Raw genomic sequence first — 21,557 nt, 5'->3', positions numbered from 1 at the left:
TGAAAACTCTGTATTCTTCGGTACATCCATTAATTCCACATACAACACGGAAATCTGGACTGCGGCCATGTGCCTTGTTAATATGGCTCAGCAGAGACTTCAATGTTAACGCAAAAAAAACAAAGCAAATCACACACCGCCAATACGCCATGTTCCTCAAAATCTTCTGAACTGAGGAGGAGATGGAAGCTGACAGATTGATGTGACAGACAAAACATCTGCTAAAGGCAAACTTGAACCACAGCCTGCGCCAGTACTGTAATATCTCCTAGTTCTACTTTTTGGCGAGCTTTGGCACGTCGGTTGGGTCAAACCATATTAACAATGGGGGGGGGAGGTCTCTGATATATCCTTTTTAGTATGTGCTGCGATATGAAAAATACAAAAAGCATATGTATTAGCAATTACAAACACTATCGTCACCTTTTTCCCCTCAAATGCTTAATTTTATCATCACTATTTACTCAAATTATTATTTGTCGAAGGAGGAGTTCAACCCACTACTGTATCATTGTCAAGTAGCACGTTCACGAGGTTAGAAAGAAGAGGTCACAGAAGAAGAGAAGAGAAGAGAAGAAGGTCACACATTTGAAGAGAAGGTGTGTATTCATATTATAATAAAAGCGCATTAATTTGTCACGGTACCAATATTGCTGGGTTAAAAATGCAATAAATATTATGTCTGTTAGCTAGCTAGCTAGCGCTACTAGTGAGCTAGCGCTGTTAGCTAGCTAGCTAGCGGCGATGCTAACGTTGTCGTTCGGGTTAGCAAATCATTATAGACTGCTGAATTAATCCACAAAAATTGTCAGTTGCTTCTTTTTTACACCGGCATAGTGGTACGTTTATTAAATAATGAATTAAAAACGACATGTATAACTTTTATTTGTATCGTGATGTGTTCACCGGTCCCACAACTTCCATTACGCAGTCAAAATGGTAACTAAGAGTGGAAAGTGTTCAGTGTTTTACACTGAACTATTTGACCGTTATAATGAACCATGCGGGTACTACCGATAGGCCTATAGTGCACACAAATATTTCATGCTTCAGATTGGAACACATTTATACACTCAAAACAGTAAATGTAAGTAGGAGTATGCAAATTGAGATACAGCAAGGGACCGATAGCTGTTTTGTCAGTATTGACTAAAACCAGTGTGCGAAATATGGGGTCCCTTCGTTCTGAGTTGGAGAGTAGCACGTTTAAGTTCGCGGCCAAATAGTAATTAAAGTAGTTTGTTACTATACAAGTTAAGCGCCTGTAACATCAGTGTTAAATGCGTATGTGCCGGTTGGTGTGTGTACCTTATGAAAGTAAGTGTTTATCGGTTAGCAGACGTAATGAGCGACATTGCAGTGGTCTACATGTAATGCGCACGTTCTATTGTTTACAATTAGCATGCTAAGCGGAGTTAGCTTTATTCACGTCTTATGTTGCCTTACTATGTAATATGGATGAGATTCATGTTGCTTAGTGTAATGCCCCATCCACCGCTTGCTTTGCATGTCCCACAAACCAACCAGTGGAAGTCAGGGGAGGGCGAAATAGTTTTGGAAAGGACCACTCTACTGCGATGAGGTGGATTTGTTTATCGGCGTTACTATAGCGATCATGACGGTACTGAGCATAAAGTAGAAAGTAGATGAGACGATAGAAGGGTAAGAAACCCATATGAAGATAGGCTTTTTATTTCAGTTATCCTATTTTTGCACCGAAAATATTTGAAAACCATGAAAGTTTAAAAAGTTCAAGATAATGACCACTACACAAGCAAAGTTGTGACACCCCGTGTTCGTTCCCAGCGCCCCCCTAGGTTGTACGAACGCCCCCCACGGGGCGCTGACGCCCCCGTTGAGAAACCCTGTAATATAAAACAACGTGCATCCAAACAACTTTAGCCAATGCAACCTCCTATGTCAGTGTTGCGCAACAATCGGGAGATGGGACCCCCCGAATATTGACGGGTATTTCGCACACTGACTAAAACCATTATTTTTCAGCCTCTGTAGCAGATAAAAACATAAAATGAAAAACATTTAAGAGCTTAAACCACAAGGAATGATTGTATTCACTGTAATATTCAATCACATGTTTGTAAAGCTGTTTGAAATCAAATTATGATAATTAATTAATATTTTTTCTTCCTACCAGGTTATAGATGGGACAATGGATAAACTGGATGATGTTACAGTGTCAATTTTTAAGGGTATCTCATTTGTGTTTGAATCAAAACGATAAATAATTATTTGGGATTGTAAAATGTTGGTAATGATGCTGCTGTCCTCATAGCTGCTAACATCGATGAGGTGTTGATGCACTCCCTCACTCGTGATGATTTGAGAGACCTTTTTCCTGGGCCAGAACACTTTCTTAGGAGAAAAAGAGTGTGGTCTTTGATCAACCCAGAGGTAAATGGTTACCTACTTTGGTCTAAAAGAAAAGTTGCACAAGACATGTTATTTCAGATTGTCGCCATTGTTTGACTTTGACTGTTTGACATTATCTGCTGTTGTAGGACGAGAATCCTATCTTAAAAGATAAAGATGGCCCTTCTGAAACAGGAACTCCACCTTGTAGAAAACATAGTCTCCCCTCAACATCCACTCCTTTGGAGAAAAAACGCCCAAAGATGACCCTACAGCTACCTAGTCCACCAGAGTATGTGATCTACACGGACAGTGAGTTGGAACAAGCTCGTAGACATTACTTTGAGATGGCCCGCACAGGCAGAGAGGGGGAATGTGTAATGTCCAAGGAGTTGAGTTGCAGGCTAGTGAGGAACACACTCACCAGCATGATTTCCATCCTGAGAGCAAGTCCACAAGGAGAAGAGCTTCAGTACCCTTCCAAACCTGAACTCACAGCCATGGCTAAGAAAGTAGTGGAGTATTATCCCATGTTACAAGACAAAGATGAAGCTGTGAAACATGTAAGTCATTAAAATGTGTGGCTTTTTATTTCTTGCACTTTGTTGATTGTGAAGTACTTAATAATTATTTGAATTCACTGTCATCTCTTAACATTTTGAAAAAAAAGTCAAGGCTTCATCAAAATGATTAAGTAATTCTTATAAAGTTACTTTGTTATTTCCCACAGACAACCATTCACAATAAACTTAAAAAGAGGCTTCTGAACGTAAAGTCTCCGCAAAAGAGGCAAGGGCCTGCACAAGAGAGGGGCTGTCCAAAGAAGAGGCGTTGCCTTGACTTGTCAGCAAGTGACTCAGGAAAAGATTATGATGCTGACTCAAGTGACGCAGGTGGATCAACAATTATTTTGGATCAGACTCTTACCAGTTCTGATGAAAATGAAAGTACATGTAAGTAGAATTGCAACTTAATTTCCATTTATATGGTTCTCTACTCGAAAGGCATATCCACACATTGCTGAATGCATAACATCATGTGCAACATAAAAGTTGTTTGTAATGGACAGAGATATTATGGTCATTTTCTGTCATTCATTTTGTAGAGAACATTTTAACCTTAAAGGCAGCTATATATAGTTATGTGAGCATGTCATTGTCGTTTTCTGATTTATTGTTTGACAATTGTGGTAAGGCACAAAATGCATTTTTGAAAGGACAAATAAATATCTAAAATATCTTCATTAGCTTCCACAGTAGCCCGCTCGGGCCGCCGGCTGCCCAATTACACCGCGGACCAGCGATCCAGTATGGTCATCCGTTCTCCCAACTCACACCAGGGAGCCAAAAAGCAGCTGGTAAAGGCCCTCCACGGTACACTTTACCCAGCAGAGGACCCAGAGCCCGGGGAGGAAGAAGAGGGTAAGTCCTGAGTCTTCCAAACTTTTCTACTTGTGTGTTGTCTGAATATTTTTACAGACATCACCCAGCCATAAGAGGGCTGCTTCTAAAGGGAGACCATTTTTGACAGTCTTATGTGCACATAATCATTTTCATTTTTCATTTTAGTGGACAAGGATAGTCTGCAAGCACAGGCCAGGCATTTTAAGACTCTGCATGAGATGTACAAGAATAAAAAACAAAACAAAGATGCTGTCTCTCAACTCCTTGATCTCGAGTTTGAAGCAAGAAGACTGTTCATTGACAGTGATGTCCTGAAAGTGGAGGACAGGCACACAAAGGTCCTGGATGCCTATCCATGCTTCAAGGATCTTCAGAATGTTAGTAAACGATTTCCCATTTTTACTTTTCAACAAAAGTTCCAGATTTTAATACTTATTCACTCTGTAGGTGATGTCTGAGCTGCGTCGCCTCCTGGATAAAGACAACCACAAATACAGAGCAGAAGTAAAGAAGAGATGGGACGACTTTGTTGCTAAAGTGCAGTTTTACGGAGTTTCGAAGAAAGCGATGAAACCACCTATGACCCTGGATGGTGGTAAGTCACCTCTTAGTGTCTACAGTGTGTTGGTGAAGATATGACTGTGAATACACTGCAAATTATTTGGTTCTTACCAAGAAAAAAAACCTTACATTTAGAAGTGTTAGATATTTTTTCTTGTTTTAAGAATTAATTTCTTATTTTAAGTCTTCAACTTAACAGTATAATCTTATATCAAGCAAACTTTACTTTTTTGTCTCAAACAGGCAGGGAATCCTAAAATGAGACAATTAACACTTAAAATAAGATGTATTACGTTTCTCCTCCAAAGTCTCATCAAAATAAATCTTGTTTTAAGATTCAATAACAAACTCAACATGCTTGATTCAAGAGTCACACAAAAAATATCTGAAAACACACTTTATTCCGTGGATTTTAAGCATATGACAAATGTTTGTTCACAAAACTGCACAGGGAGCACGAAACAGACAAGTTGGGAACCTTATAGGCCAACATATATTACATTACATTACATTATTTGGCAGACGCTTCTTTACAAAGCGACTAATAACCGAGGACATAATCATGGCATACAACACTTGCAGATACAAAATGCACAGGGAACAGAACAAATATGCCAAGTAGGGAATTTTTTTCCCTTTTCTTTCTTTCTTTATTCATGTATTTATTTATTATTATTTTTTTGGGGGGGTGTTTTCTTTATTTTATTTTTTTTGTTTTTTTCCCCCTCCATATTACCGTCTGTGGGCAATATCATTTTTTTTAATTATTATTTAATTTTTATTTTTTTTGCTTGTTTTTTGTATAAAATTCACAAAAACAAAAGGAAACATACAATATTATTGTTCCTCCATATTACTGTCTGTGGGCAATAACATCACAAAGACTATATTTTATTGGTACAAAGGTACTGTCTTTGAAACTAACTGAAAAATAGGAGAGGCAGTCTAGTAGTTCTTTAACTAATTCTATGGCCTGGGCAGCATTGGGAACTGCCACTTCATATGCCAGCAACTCTGGACTCAGATTCAGTGTTTCATAACGCTGGAACTCAAAAGCAATAAAAGAAGAATCTATCAAAAAGATGTCTTTTATCAGTCCAAACACTGGGAAATCATCATCTACATCTACGATAATCATAGATTTCCCACTAATGTACTTATTGCCATTAAGGATGTACCACTTTACAGAGACAACAGATTGCATGACCTCTATGCCTAAAAAATCTCTGACTTTTCTCTTAACATAATCTACATTTTTAACAGCAGAGACAGGCCCTGATTCTCTTTCAGTAGCAAAAATTGGATGCTCAATGCCTATTTCATTGCAACATTCAAGGAACTGATTATGGTTTGCAAGTGATTTACAAACATTCTTGAAATTTAATTTGGAAGCCCATTGCTTAAAATAGCTATGCTTAGCTTCAAATCTCATACACATACTTCTTACTAAAGGACCAAGAGATATGATCTGGCTTGGTAGATGTAGCATGTAATGCTGCTTGGGAATTACATTGGCTTCAGGAAATAGTTCTTTGAACTGGTGCAGATGCTGCTCAATCATGTGCCTGAGCTGTAATACAGTTTGTAATGAAATAACAGGAGCAAGGACAATTTGAACAATTTGAATTAATTTGAGAATAAATGTGACATACTCATTATCCATATCATTAAAAAGAAAAGGTATTATTTTTAGAAGTATTAACATTTGTCCACACGACTGTTTTAATTTATTGTCATTGGCAGCTAAGGTGTTGACACTAATAGGGCATGGCTTATCTCGCATATCCAGAGGCGAGTAAGGAAAATGTATGATAGCTGAGTTAATCTCATCTAATTCTATCTGTCCTGACAGAATAAGTTGTTTCAATACAAGTTTTATTTCCATTGGTGCAACACCTTCAAAAAGTACATGCATTACATCCTGTGGAGTTTGTTTTATCAGGTCAAATGCTGGAAAATCAATTAGTCTGCTTCTTCTGTTAATCCCGTAAGTGGTTTTGAGGGATGCTTTCAATGTTTCTGTGCTTGCTTTGTCTATTTCAATACATTGCCTGATGTGTTTTTCCAAACTTCTTGCAGTAAACAAATTTTCATCATACATGCTTTGCATGTCATTAAAGGAACATTCACAGTGTCTACATTTGCTATGAGCAAACCCTACACCTTGTTTAAACCCAGCAAGGTCATGTTGTGCAAGTGTGTCTACACACACGGCTATCACAGCACCAAATAACTCAATTTCACCACTTGGGGTTTCAATCCTAACGCCATTGTAAAGAAGTGTCAGATCTTCCAGGATTATTTTTAGTATAACATCAACACCCCATTGAGAAACATCCTTTGCCTTGGCAATAGCAAGGAGCCTTATTGCAGCCAACTTGGACCTGAATTTAGGATCAATATTACCTAAACTATAATAAAACATCAATAATTTATTCGCAGAGGCATGGGGGCCTAATGGGTTACATATTTCAATTTCATCGCTGTAAAATAGTATTTGCAAAGCATTTGGCCTTTGAGAATATAATGGATGGGATGTAAAAAGAGCTCCATCAGTAAAATCATACAGGAATCCCTCTCTACTTCTTTGTGGAACAGTGCTCACCATGGAGAAGATTCTAGAATTCCTCAGTAACTGCTTAAGACTCTGAATGAGTGGTATGTAGTAAAAACTTTTATTCTTCAAGGCCATGACCCATGAATGACCACGCTTTACCCAGCAAATATTCTGGGATACTACAACTTCCTCTGTGTTGACTGGATTGAATAGTTCCCGGATGGTTTTATTCTGTCCGTATGCTGTGGTTGAGAAAGGATCCATGAATGTATCGAATGTAGCCAAAGCCTCATTCTGGAGCTGAGCAGTTGTCTCTGGACGGTCTTCAAACACCCTTTGGACTCTGTCCCTTAGTGTGTGAAGGAGAACAGCTTGGTACTGTTGCACCCCTGAGATGACACTCCTGACAGTTCTCTGTGAAAATATCAAAATACACATAACAAATTACCCTCAAATAATTATTGATTACAGGCCCACAGTTAACATTAAAATATAGAAAGGAACTACAATAGAATTTATATTTTTAAAAAACATTAACAAATTATTCACAATTATATCATTAGTCCTAAAGCATCTGTCCATCGAGCCAAATTTACCTGTGACAAGTGGCCCTGTTCCCGAATGCTGATGGCAAATGCCGCTGCAGATCTTGCCAAATCAGGTCCGGCTCTGGATGTCCCAGCAACAGCATCCTCCTTCAGAAAGCAATGCATACATTTAACACAATGAGGTTTGTGTGTAAAACTTACTAAAGCTGTGATATTACTAAGCAAGTAAATACCCGGCTCTATACAAGTTAACATTAACTTCACAAGATACTACTATGTTTACAACTTAATACTTAACGAATGACTAAAGCGCATGAATAATGCAGTCTACGAGATTGTTTCCACACATCTTACAGTAGTTGAAAACATCTTGTACCATTTCTCCTTATGGAGAAAAGCAAGCCATAATTCAGGACGGATGAGGAGGAACGATCACAGCTAGCCAACTCTCTGAGATGATTGGCACTCAGAGATTAAAATAAATGGAGTTGTGTAAACTTACAGACGGGCCGATAACGTCAGGTTCAGGTAGAGAGGCAACAGGTGGGACGGCAACAGGAGGAACGACCACAGTGGTGTCCGCTGCAAGAGTGGTACAGTTGGCAAAAACTGACACACCAAATGTTTCCTGCCCCGAAGAGTGAGACGAATCCGTTGTACTCCAACGTGGTGGACGTCCAGTCGTGTAATACTCAAGGTGCGTCCGTTTAATGTGTCGGAAAAAAGAGTCGAAAACTCTAAAGTCCTTTTCACATCCATCAATGCCACAGTAAACCCAAAAATCCGGGCTGCGACTATGACTTGCATTAATATGGCTTAATAGGATTTTAAGACTAAGAGCAACAAATACGAAACATATCAAACTCCTCCAAACCGCCATGATGCCGACGAACGTGACAACGTCAGTGCAAGTGATTTCAAGGTTGAGTCAGTTGAGTTGAGCGTGAGAGACACGACACGTATCCTGCCAAGAAGAAGAGGAGGGAAACGAAGAAGAAGACACGACACGTTTTTTGGGAAGGAGTAGCGGCTCAATCAAGGTAAGGAAGCGTAACTGTTTTTTTATTTTCTTGCTAAAATCGTGTTTTTATAGAGGGGTTTGCTATGACTGTTCCTGTTTCTCAATTCCACTGGACCGGTCACTTGCTTAGCAAGCTAACTGGTGTTTGCTCGTGCATGCGTGTCCCAACGTCCAGCTTTGCAAAAAGGGTTATTTGCTGGATGAAACCCCACTCAAAAACGTTCGCGCTATTGACCAGAAGTGGGTACGTAGTTCAAGATGGTGTATAGTTTTTTTTATTATTAGATGCATGTGATTTTCATGGCTGTGGTGTATTTTGGTTATAGCTAGCACTCAAGACGCATGTTTTTTTTCCCGAGCTGACTACAGCTAGCACTGCTAGTCTTGTCGTTTGGCGGCCATTTTAGCATTAGTAACGCCCGCGGGCATCTATTTCCGATTAGAACAACCAACTTCATGTTCCGAGCATACACAAACGGTATAATTTGTGCGCAAACGTGTGTATGTGACAGCTAAAATCCACAGCAGCCATGGCAGAGAGAGGGGACACACCGAATGGATTGTTAGATCGAAGTCTTGAAACCAATTTGACTTGCAAATGGTGATTATGGAATTTTCCATCACGACTCGAGCTCTCTGTGTAGTACGGCTACAGCAGAGAGTGTGTTGGCGCCTGTGTTAAGTGTGCATGAATATGCACTTTTTTTCCCCCTGCTAACGAGTTCTGGCTATGTGTTTTTGTTAGAGCCTGCCGCCTGATAAAGAGAATGGATGATTTTGACGAAGCCACTCGTTCGATATTGGACGGTAAGTCACTAATAATGATTTATATTTTATGTAACCAAGTAAGTAATTTTACAATTCATATCACCAACACTGAAGATGGTGCATACAGGTAGCTGAATATTTTAAGTCCAGAGTTAAATATTGATTTTATTTGGAAGGGGCATCTCTGTTTGTGGCTGATATACACTTAAAGGTGCACTGTGTAGGATGGTGGCTAGAGTAGGTATTGCAGCTATGCTGCTCATTGAAACTGTGCTGCCTATTGCCATATTTGATCTTTTCATGAAATGTTACTAAATAATAGACTAATATTTACTAGAATGACAAGAACAACAGGTTTTGCAGCTAAAAATGTCTAATTCTGGAAATTCAAAATGGTGGACATGGAGAAGATCCCCCTTTTCATGTATGAAAATTGCAATTTGCCCAGTCAAAATGAATTCTTAGAATTTGATGGTGGTAAGTATTTGTGAAAAAGTAACATTTGTGAATGGGCAGCATGAATTCTGGAAAGAAACTGATAAAAATAGATACAAATATTACACAGTGCACCTTTAAGAGGCTTCATAGCACAAGCAACTAGATACAGCGTTTATAAACGTGTTGGAGCTCTGAGGGACAGACAAATGACCTTTTGTTTATCTTGCTTGGTTCTGTAACTTGGCTTTGCTTTACCCAAAAATATATTTATTTGTCATCTACAGCTGCAAGTGTTGATGAACAGACCTTGAAAGGCCTTAGCCGGGAGGACCTGCGGGACCTTTTTCCTGGCCTTGAACATTTCCTTAGAAGGAAAACATTTTGGGAATTCATCAATGAAAATGTAAGCTACATCAGATCTATCTATCTATCTATAATCCAATATTATTAACATTAAATTATGTTAAACATTAACCATATTTGTAATTGTCCCAATGCATTTTGTTTACATCCTGCATAATCCTAATAGTCTGAAAATACCATGGACCAAGATGCAAGCCCTTGCCGTGGAAACAGGATTATGCCCTCAACTTCTTCTGTGCCACCATGCCCACCTCAAACCTCCACCCCCATATCTGCTGAGAAAACAATGAAAATGCCAGACCCTCCAGAGTATGTGGTGTACAGCGACTCGGAGTTAGATTTGGTGCGTAGTCAGTATTTTGCATTGCTTCGGAATGGAAAGGAAAAGGGCTTCAAGATGTCAAAGGAGCTGTGTTGCAGACTTGTAAGGAACACAATCACAAGCATGGTTGCAATACTGCGTGCTAGTCCCATGGGGAAACAAGCAAGCTACCCCTCCAAACTGGAAATTAAAGTCATGTCGCAGAAGATAATTGAATATTACCCCATGCTTCGTGATGCTAACGCAAATATGCCATATGTAAGTAATGTTTTCTTTATCTTGTTTTCTTTTTTAAAAAAAATCTTTATTTGCCTTCTATGTCTTTGGTAATGTCTAAATTACCTTCTACTACAAGCTCTAACCCACCACCATCAGACTGCTGAAGTGTGTGTGTGTACGTCGTTTGAATACTGCACTAGCTCTCTACCTAGACTGTGCATTTAGGACTCTGGCTTGACTGTGTACTACTCTCTGATCTGTGCCACACCACTCTGTCATATGATGACTCATTCTTGCACCTTGCACTAAATTAACAGTGGACAATCTTTCAGGTCACTGGAATCCATGCTGTCTACCACAAATCATTTTATCAGGGCATTTCACACCTTGTTGGATTACTGTTAACTTTGTGGATTGCTGTTTCTTTTCTTGCAATGTGCAGTATATTGCGAGATTTTTTGTGTGCAAGGCAAATAAAGTTGCTCTTCTCTACTAAACCAAAACTACGAACAGGTAAAAAAAAATAGACAGATGACTTTCCTAACATTCTTTCACCACAGCTGACCGTCTACACCAAAATGTTCAAGCGACTCCAGAATATGAGATCCCCAAGAAAGAGGCAGGGCTCTGTTCCTCAGAGGGGAGAAGCCAAGACTCTCTTCAGTGCAGACAACCAAGACATGGAGACGGATTTGACAGACACGAGCAGCTCAGCTGATACCAGAATTCTCGAGAGCAGTGATGACCTCAGTGAGAACAACTCCAGTGCAGGTGTGCAAACCTAACAATGACCTGTCATGTCATGAAACTATAATGTTTTTGTATTTTTGTTGTATTTGTTCTGTGTATTTGTTGAACTAAAGTTCATGACTAAACATGCACTGTACTTAATCTATGCCTGATTTTGGTTGTCATCATTTTAATAATTGTAGTGTGTGTGTGTGTGTGTGTGTGTGTGTGTGTGTGTGTGTGTGTGTGTGTGTGTGTGTGTGTGTGTGTGTGTGTGTGTGTGTGTGTGTGTGTGTGTGATATATATATATATAAACCATTTTTTTTTCATTATTTCTCAAGAAGCTTCCCCACCACCAGCTCCCCCTGTGCCTCGGAAGGCTAAGGCTAAGAGTGGCACCAAAGCATCCCCGCTGTCATCCAAGTCTTCCTCACCTGCACCCATGACTGTGATTGCTTCACCAACCATGCCTGCAAAAGACGGTAAGCCCTCCTCAGCGCACTTCTCAGCCTGTCATCCTTGATCATAAGTTTTGCAAAAAAATAACTACTTGTATTTTAACCCTGTGTCATTTCCCCTGTGGCGTTGTAAAAATGTTTACATTAAAATGTCTTTGTCTTCGTTTATTATCGTTTAAAGTGGGCCCTGACAGTCTGAAGATGCAGGCCAGACACTACAAAACCTTGGGCAACATGTACAACAAGCCTAATGCAAAACCCAATCAACATGATGTGGCGCAAATTTTGGACCTTGAGATTGAGGCCAGACGGGCTTTCATTGATTCAGATGTTACAAGGGAAGAAGACCGACCTGCAAAAATCTTTGATGCATATCCATGCTTTAAAGATGTTCGAAATGTATGTTTGTTTTTTTTCTTACCTGAACCTCAATTACTGTGTTTTTTGTGAACGTTCTGAATACATTATTAACTAAGTGTTTTACAATGTTTCAGGCAATGGATGAGCTACGGCGCATAGTAGATGGCACTAACAGCAGATACATCGAGGAAGTAAAAGGAAGATGGACAGAATTCTGCACTAGGCTGCAGTTCTACATTGTGTGGAAGAAAGTCCTGAAACTCCCTTTCCCTTTGGATGTACGCAGTGGTAAGTTACTGTTCCATATTTATATGTACATGCAGGGCTCTAAATGAACCCTTTACCAGACTACCAGAACCAGACTAGTGCCTAGTACGTTTTCTTTTCTATCAACCAAACTGAAATTTCACCAGCATTTAGCCGGTTTGCTCGTGTTAATTTAGAGCCCTGTGTACATGTATTAATATTTTTACAGCATTCTGACAATTCTGCTAATCTTTCTATTCTTTAGTGGATTTCACACTGGCCCTCTTCAATGCACTGCCAACCTTATTCCCCTCACCTGTTTTACCACCAAAGAAGCTTGCTTGCACTGAGGCACTTATTCATATCCTGAAGGTAAGTAAATATTTTCCAAGATTTATGCAAATTCATTCATTCACAAAACAACAAAATTCTACAACTTTGCATCAGCTTGTCAGGTATTAATCTATACTACATTCTTACAGTTTATTACATGGCTCAACGTCATTCTGTAGAATGTGCCGTTCACTTGATTGGGGCTCCCCAACGTTCGCAAGTCTGTTATTTCTGAATAACAGATGTGGTGTTCTATAACAGTTCTATGACCGCTGTCAATGGTTACTGACAGAATGTCTGTTACCCAGCGACGTCAGCTGATTTTGACACTTGGAAAACTGCTGAGCTGCGCAAAAATGGCAGTCTCTAGGCCATAATCGTAATAATTATGATGAAATACAGAAAGACATGTATGAACTTAAAAGTTGTAGGAATCATACTTACTGCATTCCTCCCTCCCCTATTGTAAAGTAATAATGTTTTTCTTAGAATCTGCAAGTTTTTATACAGGAATTTCATTTGGGGATTCAAGCCAATGGTTGCATGATGCTTAACATTTTTCTTTCTTCTCTCTCTGCACATTGTTCTCTTTTCTGTTCCAGTCAAACGAAGACCCTGGTCTCTACCTGCAGAAGCGTCCTCTCTGCTCCCCAGTTCTGCTCTTTGATGGCTCAACCACCATCGTGGCTGTGGGTAACGTACCTGTGACCACCCTCAAGCAGGAAGATTTTTCAGAAGGGATGTTGGTGTTGATGGCGTACTATTATACATTGCACTTAACATACCCCAAATGTGTCGCAACCCTGCTCTCTGTTATTCAAACGGAGGTCATTGGTGACACCCTCCATGATAAAGATGCCACTAGTGCATATAAAAAAGCAATGGTGGAATGGAAATCCTTCTTTGACAAGTAGTGCAATGTCAACAGTTGTCCGTTGAAAAAGCCTGTATTTCATGTTCGAAAATGCTGCTTCATAAGGGCTGAGAATTTTTGTTTTTATGGTATTTAAATGTTTGTGCTGTAAAGAAAGATTTCAAGAATGCATAGTGCAATGTCAACAGTTGTCCGTTGAAAAAGCCTGTATTTCATGTTCGAAAATGCTGCTTCATAAGGGCTGAGAATTTTTGTTTTTATGGTATTTAAATGTTTGTGCTGTAAAGAAAGATTTCAAGACTGCATAGCAACTCTGACCCATTGAGTTTCAATAATAAATGTTGAACATGTTTACAAGTCATTCTGGTTGTTTTTTATGTAATATGTATATTGAAGACTGTTGGAGATTTGGAGGATGTTGCAAACCAACCTCGTCTCCGCGTGTCGTTTGACAAGCTAGGTGAATTCGGGAAAAGGGAGGGATTAAGAAACACCAGAATACAAGTTAAACAATAATCCTGCTTTAATGATATACAGTAACGATACAAATACAAAGAAATCACGAAGCACTCTGCAGAGTACTCCGGGCTCAGGTTCTACCACGTATGAGACAGGTCTCAGGAACGGCCGGTGAAAAACAAGAGCCCGAACCAAAGGAAAACACAGTCTTTCATACTAAAACACAGGAGGAGGAGGTGTACGTGCTTTCCCCCAGAGGTCATCTTATTGGCAGAGACCAACACATGGCCTGTCGCACCCAATCAGTGCGACACAGCAGCTTGTAGCCAGCACACACACATCTCCTTTATGGCCCTTGGTCCCTGAGTCCATCTTCCCGCCTCCTGACTGCCACACACAAGTTAAAAGTATGTTTTAAGATATAGTTGTTATAGTTGGCTAAATATACGTAATACATGTTAATTACTTTCATATCAATAACAACGAGGAACACATTACCTATGCTCTTAAGCAGTATTAGAGATGCTTTTCAAATAGTCAAACTTCTCACAGGCTTACCTATAGCCCCTCCATTTGTTTGAGCTATTGTTCACATCTTTACTTCAAATAAAAGGTTTCACATTGTATATTTCCAGCTTCCTTTACACATACTGCTATTATTAACACAAAGTAACTAACCACACACCTCTATTGAAAACAAGTCGATTCCCCTGACAATTGACCTGCTGAACCTCTTCGGAATGTGTTCCTCCCCCACCTCTCTCGTCCCTGTCATAAAAACTGCTTCCATTTCATATACAGAGCTGCCAACATACACGATTTTGGCGTAGCAGATACGATTTCCAGGCCCTAATTACGCCGCTACGCTTGACTTGAATATCCTACGCATTACCTAACAAATCGAAAAATGAATCGGTGAGCTGGCAGCCTCGTGCATGTGTTGACATCCAACCAGCACTAAAGCTCACATATAAGCCGTTTTATGATTCGTCCCTTGCGTTGGCAAAGAGCCAATAGGATCGGCTGTACTTCTTTTTTGTAATGCCCTCACTACTGTTACCAGGATGCTATGCTGTTTTGGCTCCCGCTGTTGATGAAGAATTCTATTCATGTAGACCAGTGCCGTGCGGTGAGGTTCGTAGCTGGCTTTCAGAGTCAGATAGGCCTATGTGAAAAATATGTGAAGTCAATAGAGTATATTAAAACATACCCGTACTTTTTGGACTATAAGCCGCGCCTTTTTTCCCATTTTTCGACGCTGCGGCTTATGTAACGGTGCGGCTAATCTATGGATTTTTACAGCTAACGGCCAACACCTTTAACTCTATGGGCTCTATGGCCGGTCCGCGGACCCCCACCTTTAAGCGGCGGGTTCCAGCAGGAAAAGCTGGAGGTCGGAAAAGAGTGAGACAGGTAGCGCGCAAAAGTAAAAGTGGAACCGAGAGTGGTACGAGAGACAGAACGAGAGCAAGACAGACAGACATTACGAGAGCGAGACAGTTTGTCCCCGTACCACTGGTTGAAAACCGCTGCTCTAGATCACTGCCGGTACGTGCGCTGGGAGCGCACCGTTTAATTTTGAAAGTTGAAAAGTTTGTGTGTCTGAAACACTATGTGATACAGTACAGTTTACACAGCACAGTACATGTTCTGTAGCTACTATTGCAATAAATGCTAACACTTGAATACGTTATGCAAATATGCAACTTGTTTGTTGAAATGTTAATAAATGGGAGCTTCCTCAAACAGCCATCTCTTTCCCGACAATCCCCTCTGTGCACGAACCCTTACATATGGTAATTAAACATTAAAACACCTGCGGCAGATTCATCGGGGTAAATCATTATGGTTACATACTGTTACATATATATATCGGGGTAAAACCATCAAGCATCTTTGTAACAGAGCAGGGAGGCATTATACAGGAGGGGATATTTCCTCACTAGCATCTTTGTTACAGAGCAGGGAGGCATTATACAGGAGGTGCTAATTTCTCACTAGCTCCGCTAGCCTTTCTCTTAAATTCAACGGCGCGTGCCGTCTAACATAGACAATCACACTGTGACTGGTCGATCGAGTTATCTTCTGTCCCGTCGTATGAAACAAGCATTTTAGCTCAAGCAATGATCTCAGTAAATCGGGACGTGAAGTGATTAATGGAGTCTAGTGTCCAGGCTTTCGCACGCCCTCCTCATTGAGACAGAGATAGCCTACTGTTTGCCTCCCCTCTGCTTTTTCACCGCGGGTTTATGTCAGATCAGCAAGACTACAACACATAGGCCTACCTAAAATACATTACCTACTCAATGGATAGAAAGGACATAATACGAGTGTCTACAAACATTTCACAGACAATGAGAGAAAAAGGCATGCGTTTAATCCAGTTTGTGAGGGATTGCTCAATCTGACGTGAGGCGCCGCTCTTTGCTGCCTTACCCCGCTTGTCTCCTCTCTGTTTGAACCATAGACTGGTTTGAACAGGTCACGAGCAAATTCAGCTATTTTGGTTATAAAATTATTTAAGATAATTGGAATCATACAAAAATTACATTTATAGCACAGATAAGTAGAAAATATTAATATCTGTTTTATTTCATTATATAATTTAACATATGTGTTGTGTTTTTATTATCTTAATTTCTAATGGACCAATGATAATTCGTGAATACACTATGCCCGCGAAATCGCGGAGCGAGCTGTCAGTTGAAGTCTATCAAAAATGGATGGTGAACGTACTTGTCCTCCGCCGAAAAAGCGGCGAATTTCTGAACAGCGCTTCAAGCTAGAATATAACGCAGAATGGCCGACCATCACCCGGTCGAAGCTGGACGACTTCCACGCTTACTGTATGTTGTGTAAGGCAGATTTTAGCGTGAGGCATGGGGGCCGACACGACGTTGAAAAGCACACCAGGACTGCTAAACACACGTCATACAAGGCGGCAGTGGAAGCTACAAGGCCCATCGCGGGCTTCTTTACGGTTGACAGTGACACCAGTGTCATAAATGCCGAAGTGCTCGCTGTGGACTTTCTGGTGGAACACAACATCCCGATCGCGGTGGCCGACCACATCGGGCCACTGGTGAAAAAGATGTTTCCGGACTCGAAAATCGCTGGTAAGGCTCAAATGACAAATAGCCTCAATTCATCTCAAGCATTCATAGGCATAGATTTATATCTGTATACTGTCACAATACACTCTACAATCTGTACAGACTAGCCTATATAAAACAGTTACAGTACTGCCCTGGTTGATAATCTGATTTAAATCTTGCAAATTAATGATTGCTAATTTATACTGATACTGTATCATTCTGATAAACATTTTTCATTTTATGTAAAGGTGAAAAAAAAATAGCCTAGGCCAACTTACTCTACAGAGGATTAATATCATGATTGTAATTCTGCAATTCTGTGTAATCTAGAGTATAATCATGATAATACAATTCAATATTTTTGTGATTGCAATTGCAGGAAAGTATGGGTCTGGTCGCACAAAGAGCAGCGCCATTGTTGGAGCCCTTGCCAAGGAGGATGCGTCTGTGATCACGGAGGCAATGAGGACAGCTCCATACTCCCTAGCCACGGATGGGAGCACTGACTATGGAGACTGTAAGCTGTATCCTCTTGTTGTGAAGTACTTTGATCGAGGACTTGGGCGTGTTCTGACAGTACTGCTATCTTTGCCAGAGTGTCATGAGGCATCTACTGGGCAGAACATATTCAAACTCATTGACAATGAACTTGAGAAACGTAGCATATCCTGGGACAACTGCATGAGTTTTGGGGCAGATAATGCCATGGTGATGCAGGGACTCAAAGCTGGCACGGCAGGCTACATCAACAAAAAAAACAGTGCAGTATATGTGCTGGGATGCCCGTGCCATCTAATTCATCTAGCTGCAGAAAAAGCTGCTGCTCAGCTTCCAGTGTCCATTGAAGAGCTGCTGGTGGACATATACTTCTACCTAGACAAATCCAGCAAGAGGAAACAGGGACTGAAGAAATTTCAGGATCTGTGTGGAGTGGAAATGAGAAAGATTGTTAAACATGTAAGTACGAGGTGGCTCTCTTTAGATAAATGCATCGCCAGGTTGTTGCAGCAGTGGCCTGCATTGCTGCAATACTTTGAGTCAGAACAGTCTGGGCACAGCAGCAAGAACAAATCCACGCAGAGCAGCAGCAAGGACAAGACCACGCAGAGCAGCAGCAAGGACAAGACCACTCACAGTGTTAGCAAGGACAAGTCCACGCAGAGCAGCAGCAAGGACAAGTCCACCCACAGTGTTAGCAAGGACACATCAACCCACAGTAACGGCAGCAAGGACAATTCTCAGTTTGATTTGGCAGGCTATCTCTTTCGCCAACAAAACCTAGCCAAATTCAGTCAGGGAAAGAAAACACCAGCAGCTGCAACCACACAGCCCAAGACTGCAACGGCAAAGCCCAACACATCTAGCGCTGCACCCACTCGGCCCAAGACATCTAGCACTGCACCCACTCAGCCCAAGACATCTAGCACTGCACCCACTCAGCCCAAGACATCTAGCACTGCACCCACTCAGCCCAAGACATCTAGCACTGCACCCACTCAGCCCAAGACATCTAGCACTGCACCCACTCAGCCCAAGACAGGGGCACAACAGAGAGTGCAGAGGGCATGTCAACATCTGCAGGACCCAACATTCCATCTTTACTGCTACTTTCTGAGTGCGGTCCTGCCGATATTTGATGAGGCCAACACTCTGCTGCAGCTAGACAAACCCTGCATACAAGTACTACACAGGACTTTGACCACACAGCTGAAGAATCTCTTGAACCGATTTGTGAAGCCTCAGGTGATTAATGCAGCTGCTAAGGTTCACCAGGTACCATTTAGGGAACCAAGCAACCAGAAGAGCAATGAGACCTTGTTCATTGGGCAAAACACCAGAGACTTCATAGCAGATCACCCTGAGCTTGAGGAGCTGCAGCTGGCCCAGGTCTTCAGCGCTGTGCGGGCATTCTACATGAAGGCTGTTGAGTACATGGTGAAGAAGTTTCCCTATGATGACCCAGTGTTACGGAATGCTTCTGTGGCTGACATGTCTGCACGGGACAGCGCAGAGTTCAATTCTGTGAGGTACTTCACAGGCAGATTCCCCTGCTTGAAGATGAATGCTGAGGAGATGGACAAGCTTGAGGGTCAATTCATGACCTACCAAACCGATGCTCTGCCAGAAAGCATCACCAGCTGTGACAGACCAGACACACAGTGGCACCTGATGAGTCAGCTCAAGGATGGAAATGGCCATCTCAAGTACCCTTTACTCTGCAAGGTAATGCTGGCTATCCTCTGCATCTTCCATTCCAATGCAGACTGCGAACGCATCTTCAGTCTTGTCACAAAAAACAGAACGGAGTTCAGACCTAGTATGGGAATGGAGACCCTGAGTAACCTCATTACCCACAAACAATTCATGGTGGCAAAGGGGTCTGTCTGCTACAAGCAGGCGTACTCCAAGACAACTCTTGCCAAGGCCAAGTCAGCAACCTATGACCATCTAAAGTGAGAGGTTGATCAGATGGTCATGTCACAGCCAAAGGTTCCCTTGAGTTGAACTCTGTTCTAAAAAAGGCTGTGTACAGGTTTTTCATGTGTTATTGTTCAGTATTGTTTCATGATGAATTCTGTTCGGTTAATAAAAATATTTTTTTGTGTATGTTGGTGTTTAATTGTGTGCAACAGTACAGGGAAAAGGAGAAATTATACACAAAAAATTTACTTTGCAGAAAAACATGTCCTAATATGACCTAGATTGCATCTCAGAGCATGTAAAGTCTCTGGCTTCTGATAAGATAAGATAAGATAACTTTTATTAATCCTGTAAGGGAATTGCACATGTTATAGCAGCAGGGTGATAGGAAAAGGAATAGGGAACTATATATACATACAATTTACAGTAAAATAGAAACAGTTGAATACAAAAGATAAATAGAAATAAGTAAAGTAAAAATGAAATAAGGGGGCATTCTGGGGGCTTCGGCGGACCTCGGACCCCCCGCCGGAAAAAAAATTGCCTTCCTCCGCTCGGCATGCTACTACTTTCTATAACACAATGTTGGCAGCTCTGCATATAGAGTAATAAAAGATGTTTAAGCTAATTTCTCCACAATGTTTGTAGCCATTTAGTACCCACACATGAAAGAATAAGAACAGAGGTATAGTTGACCAATAATCATGTAGCATTTATATTTACTTCAATGAAAACACATACACATCTGCTACAAGATTGTGTCACGCACACCCTTTTTTTACGAGGGAAACATTCCAGAGCCTTGGCCTTTCACCTCAATATATTGGGGGAGGAAAGGATACTTTGTCCCTTCAAATTTAACACACATGAACATATATAAGGTGACACCAAAATGAATATACCAGATTTTACTTTCCTGTCATACCCCGTTACTTTAATACTTCAAATAATTCAAATAATCCTTCAATTCCCCCTTTTTGGTCTCGCATTAACGAGACCAACACACATAAGACATTTGAAACAAACTACTGTCATTCTTTGATACTGTGTCTGTCCCCCTTCATTAAACCTTTGAGAACAGAAAACAACCTCCAATGACAGTGAAGAAACTATCAGAGTGAGAGCCTGAGTGCCAGACAGCAGCATCCTTGCGTGTTGTTGAATCATCAGGGCCCCCCCCCCCTCAGCGGAATACGCCAACAAGGGCAGCTGATAGGGAGGGGGAGATGCGGCCTTTCCTTCAAAGGTGGAACTGATGAATCTGATCAGAGAGAAGTAGACTCCTCTGCTGCCTCGAGAAGTCCCCCAGCCCGCTGATGCCAGCTTCCAAGTCGTCTGCTGTAGGGATGTCCGCGAGGTCCTTCTCCTCCAGTCCGCTGATGCCTGCTTCCAAGTCGTCTGCTGTAGGGATGTCCGCGTTGACGATAGCCAGGTCCGTCCTGATGTCCTCCAAGGTCCTAGCCGGAGTGTTCCTCGCCGCACACTGGCTCCAGTAGTACCAGATGTCCCCCTTTGCTCCTCGGCGGACGGCATGAGATGTCCTCTGGGTCACTCTGTAGAGGCCGGAGAACCTGGGGTCGAGTCACGTAGGCCTGACGACCTTCAGCCAGACGAACTCCGCTGTGTCGGCCTCCTGCTCCTCGGGTCCCCCTTTTGGCGTCAGCAACCTGTGTGGAGAAATCTGATACCCACCCCTCAAGTCTACGCTCAGTGCTTCTGGGCCCTCAGGTGTTTGACCCACCACTGGTAGGCCGCTTCAGAATTCTAATACTTGGCCTGTGTCAACAAACTAAACCCCAACATCTTCAGGTGAACTAAATAACATATCTCAATAGCTCTGAATTCCTGACAAGCATCTGTGTTATTATAAATGAAATCTTTGAGATCCCATTTAAAATCTAAATATAATATGAACTGCTAACGTCTCTGGTAATGGAACACACTAATATTATGGATTAAAAACAACTAAAATCATGATACTGACAAAGTGAATAATTTCCAGGCGAGACTG

The 21,557-nt window shown here is 41.3% G+C and overlaps 3 protein-coding genes across 5 annotated transcripts; all 3 read left to right on the top strand.

The window, feature by feature from the left end:
- The first annotated feature begins 487 nt into the window (after positions 1–487).
- On the top strand, positions 488–4,427 carry LOC307029879 (uncharacterized protein). The gene is made up of 8 exons (XM_079665968.1): positions 488–599; positions 2,156–2,210; positions 2,294–2,412; positions 2,520–2,933; positions 3,101–3,323; positions 3,618–3,791; positions 3,939–4,150; positions 4,221–4,427. The coding sequence occupies exons 2-8, from the start codon at positions 2,171–2,173 to the stop codon at positions 4,410–4,412; spliced, it is 1,374 nt and encodes a 457-aa protein (XP_079522094.1). The 5' UTR covers positions 488–599; positions 2,156–2,170; the 3' UTR covers positions 4,413–4,427.
- Positions 4,428–7,748: 3,321 nt separating this feature from the next.
- On the top strand, positions 7,749–13,942 carry LOC307029876 (uncharacterized protein). 3 transcript variants are annotated; one of them, XM_079665963.1, is made up of 9 exons: positions 7,749–9,267; positions 9,951–10,069; positions 10,196–10,609; positions 11,131–11,341; positions 11,645–11,782; positions 11,940–12,157; positions 12,235–12,406; positions 12,630–12,736; positions 13,300–13,942. In XM_079665963.1, exons 1-9 carry the CDS (start codon positions 9,228–9,230, stop codon positions 13,609–13,611), a joined length of 1,731 nt encoding a protein of 576 aa, XP_079522089.1. In that variant the 5' UTR covers positions 7,749–9,227; the 3' UTR covers positions 13,612–13,942. The 3 variants fall into 3 exon arrangements, with proteins under 3 accessions (XP_079522089.1, XP_079522090.1, XP_079522088.1); XM_079665964.1 differs by having other exon boundaries at positions 11,642–11,782; positions 12,253–12,406; XM_079665962.1 differs by having other exon boundaries at positions 11,642–11,782.
- Positions 13,943–14,830: 888 nt separating this feature from the next.
- On the top strand, positions 14,831–19,732 carry LOC307029875 (uncharacterized protein). Its single transcript, XM_079665961.1, has 2 exons — positions 14,831–17,146; positions 17,505–19,732. The coding sequence occupies exons 1-2, from the start codon at positions 16,750–16,752 to the stop codon at positions 19,580–19,582; spliced, it is 2,475 nt and encodes an 824-aa protein (XP_079522087.1). The 5' UTR covers positions 14,831–16,749; the 3' UTR covers positions 19,583–19,732.
- Positions 19,733–21,557: the final 1,825 nt, after the last annotated feature.

This window comes from Notothenia rossii (genome assembly GCF_949606895.1).
Source record: "Notothenia rossii genome assembly, chromosome: 2".
Taxonomy (NCBI): Eukaryota; Metazoa; Chordata; class Actinopteri; order Perciformes; family Nototheniidae; genus Notothenia; species Notothenia rossii.
This window is presented reverse-complemented; position numbering and strand designations above follow the sequence as displayed.

What these genes read in the sequence shown, in the direction of transcription:
- LOC307029879 (XM_079665968.1), top strand. Translation starts at nt 2,171, where the DNA reads ATGGATAAACTGGATGATGTTACAGTGTCAATTTTTAAGG. An exon ending in GGTCTTTGATCAACCCAGAG is followed by an intron (nt 2,413 to 2,519) that starts GTAAATGGTTAC and finishes CTGCTGTTGTAG; the next exon opens with GACGAGAATCCTATCTTAAA. An exon ending in TGATGAAAATGAAAGTACAT is followed by an intron (nt 3,324 to 3,617) that starts GTAAGTAGAATT and finishes TATCTTCATTAG; the next exon opens with CTTCCACAGTAGCCCGCTCG.
- LOC307029876 (XM_079665962.1), top strand. Translation starts at nt 9,228, where the DNA reads ATGGATGATTTTGACGAAGCCACTCGTTCGATATTGGACG. An exon ending in CACTCGTTCGATATTGGACG is followed by an intron (nt 9,268 to 9,950) that starts GTAAGTCACTAA and finishes TGTCATCTACAG; the next exon opens with CTGCAAGTGTTGATGAACAG. An exon ending in TGAGAACAACTCCAGTGCAG is followed by an intron (nt 11,342 to 11,641) that starts GTGTGCAAACCT and finishes TTATTTCTCAAG; the next exon opens with AAGCTTCCCCACCACCAGCT.
- LOC307029875 (XM_079665961.1), top strand. Translation starts at nt 16,750, where the DNA reads ATGGATGGTGAACGTACTTGTCCTCCGCCGAAAAAGCGGCGAATTTCT. An exon ending in TCCGGACTCGAAAATCGCTG is followed by an intron (nt 17,147 to 17,504) that starts GTAAGGCTCAAA and finishes TTGCAATTGCAG; the next exon opens with GAAAGTATGGGTCTGGTCGC.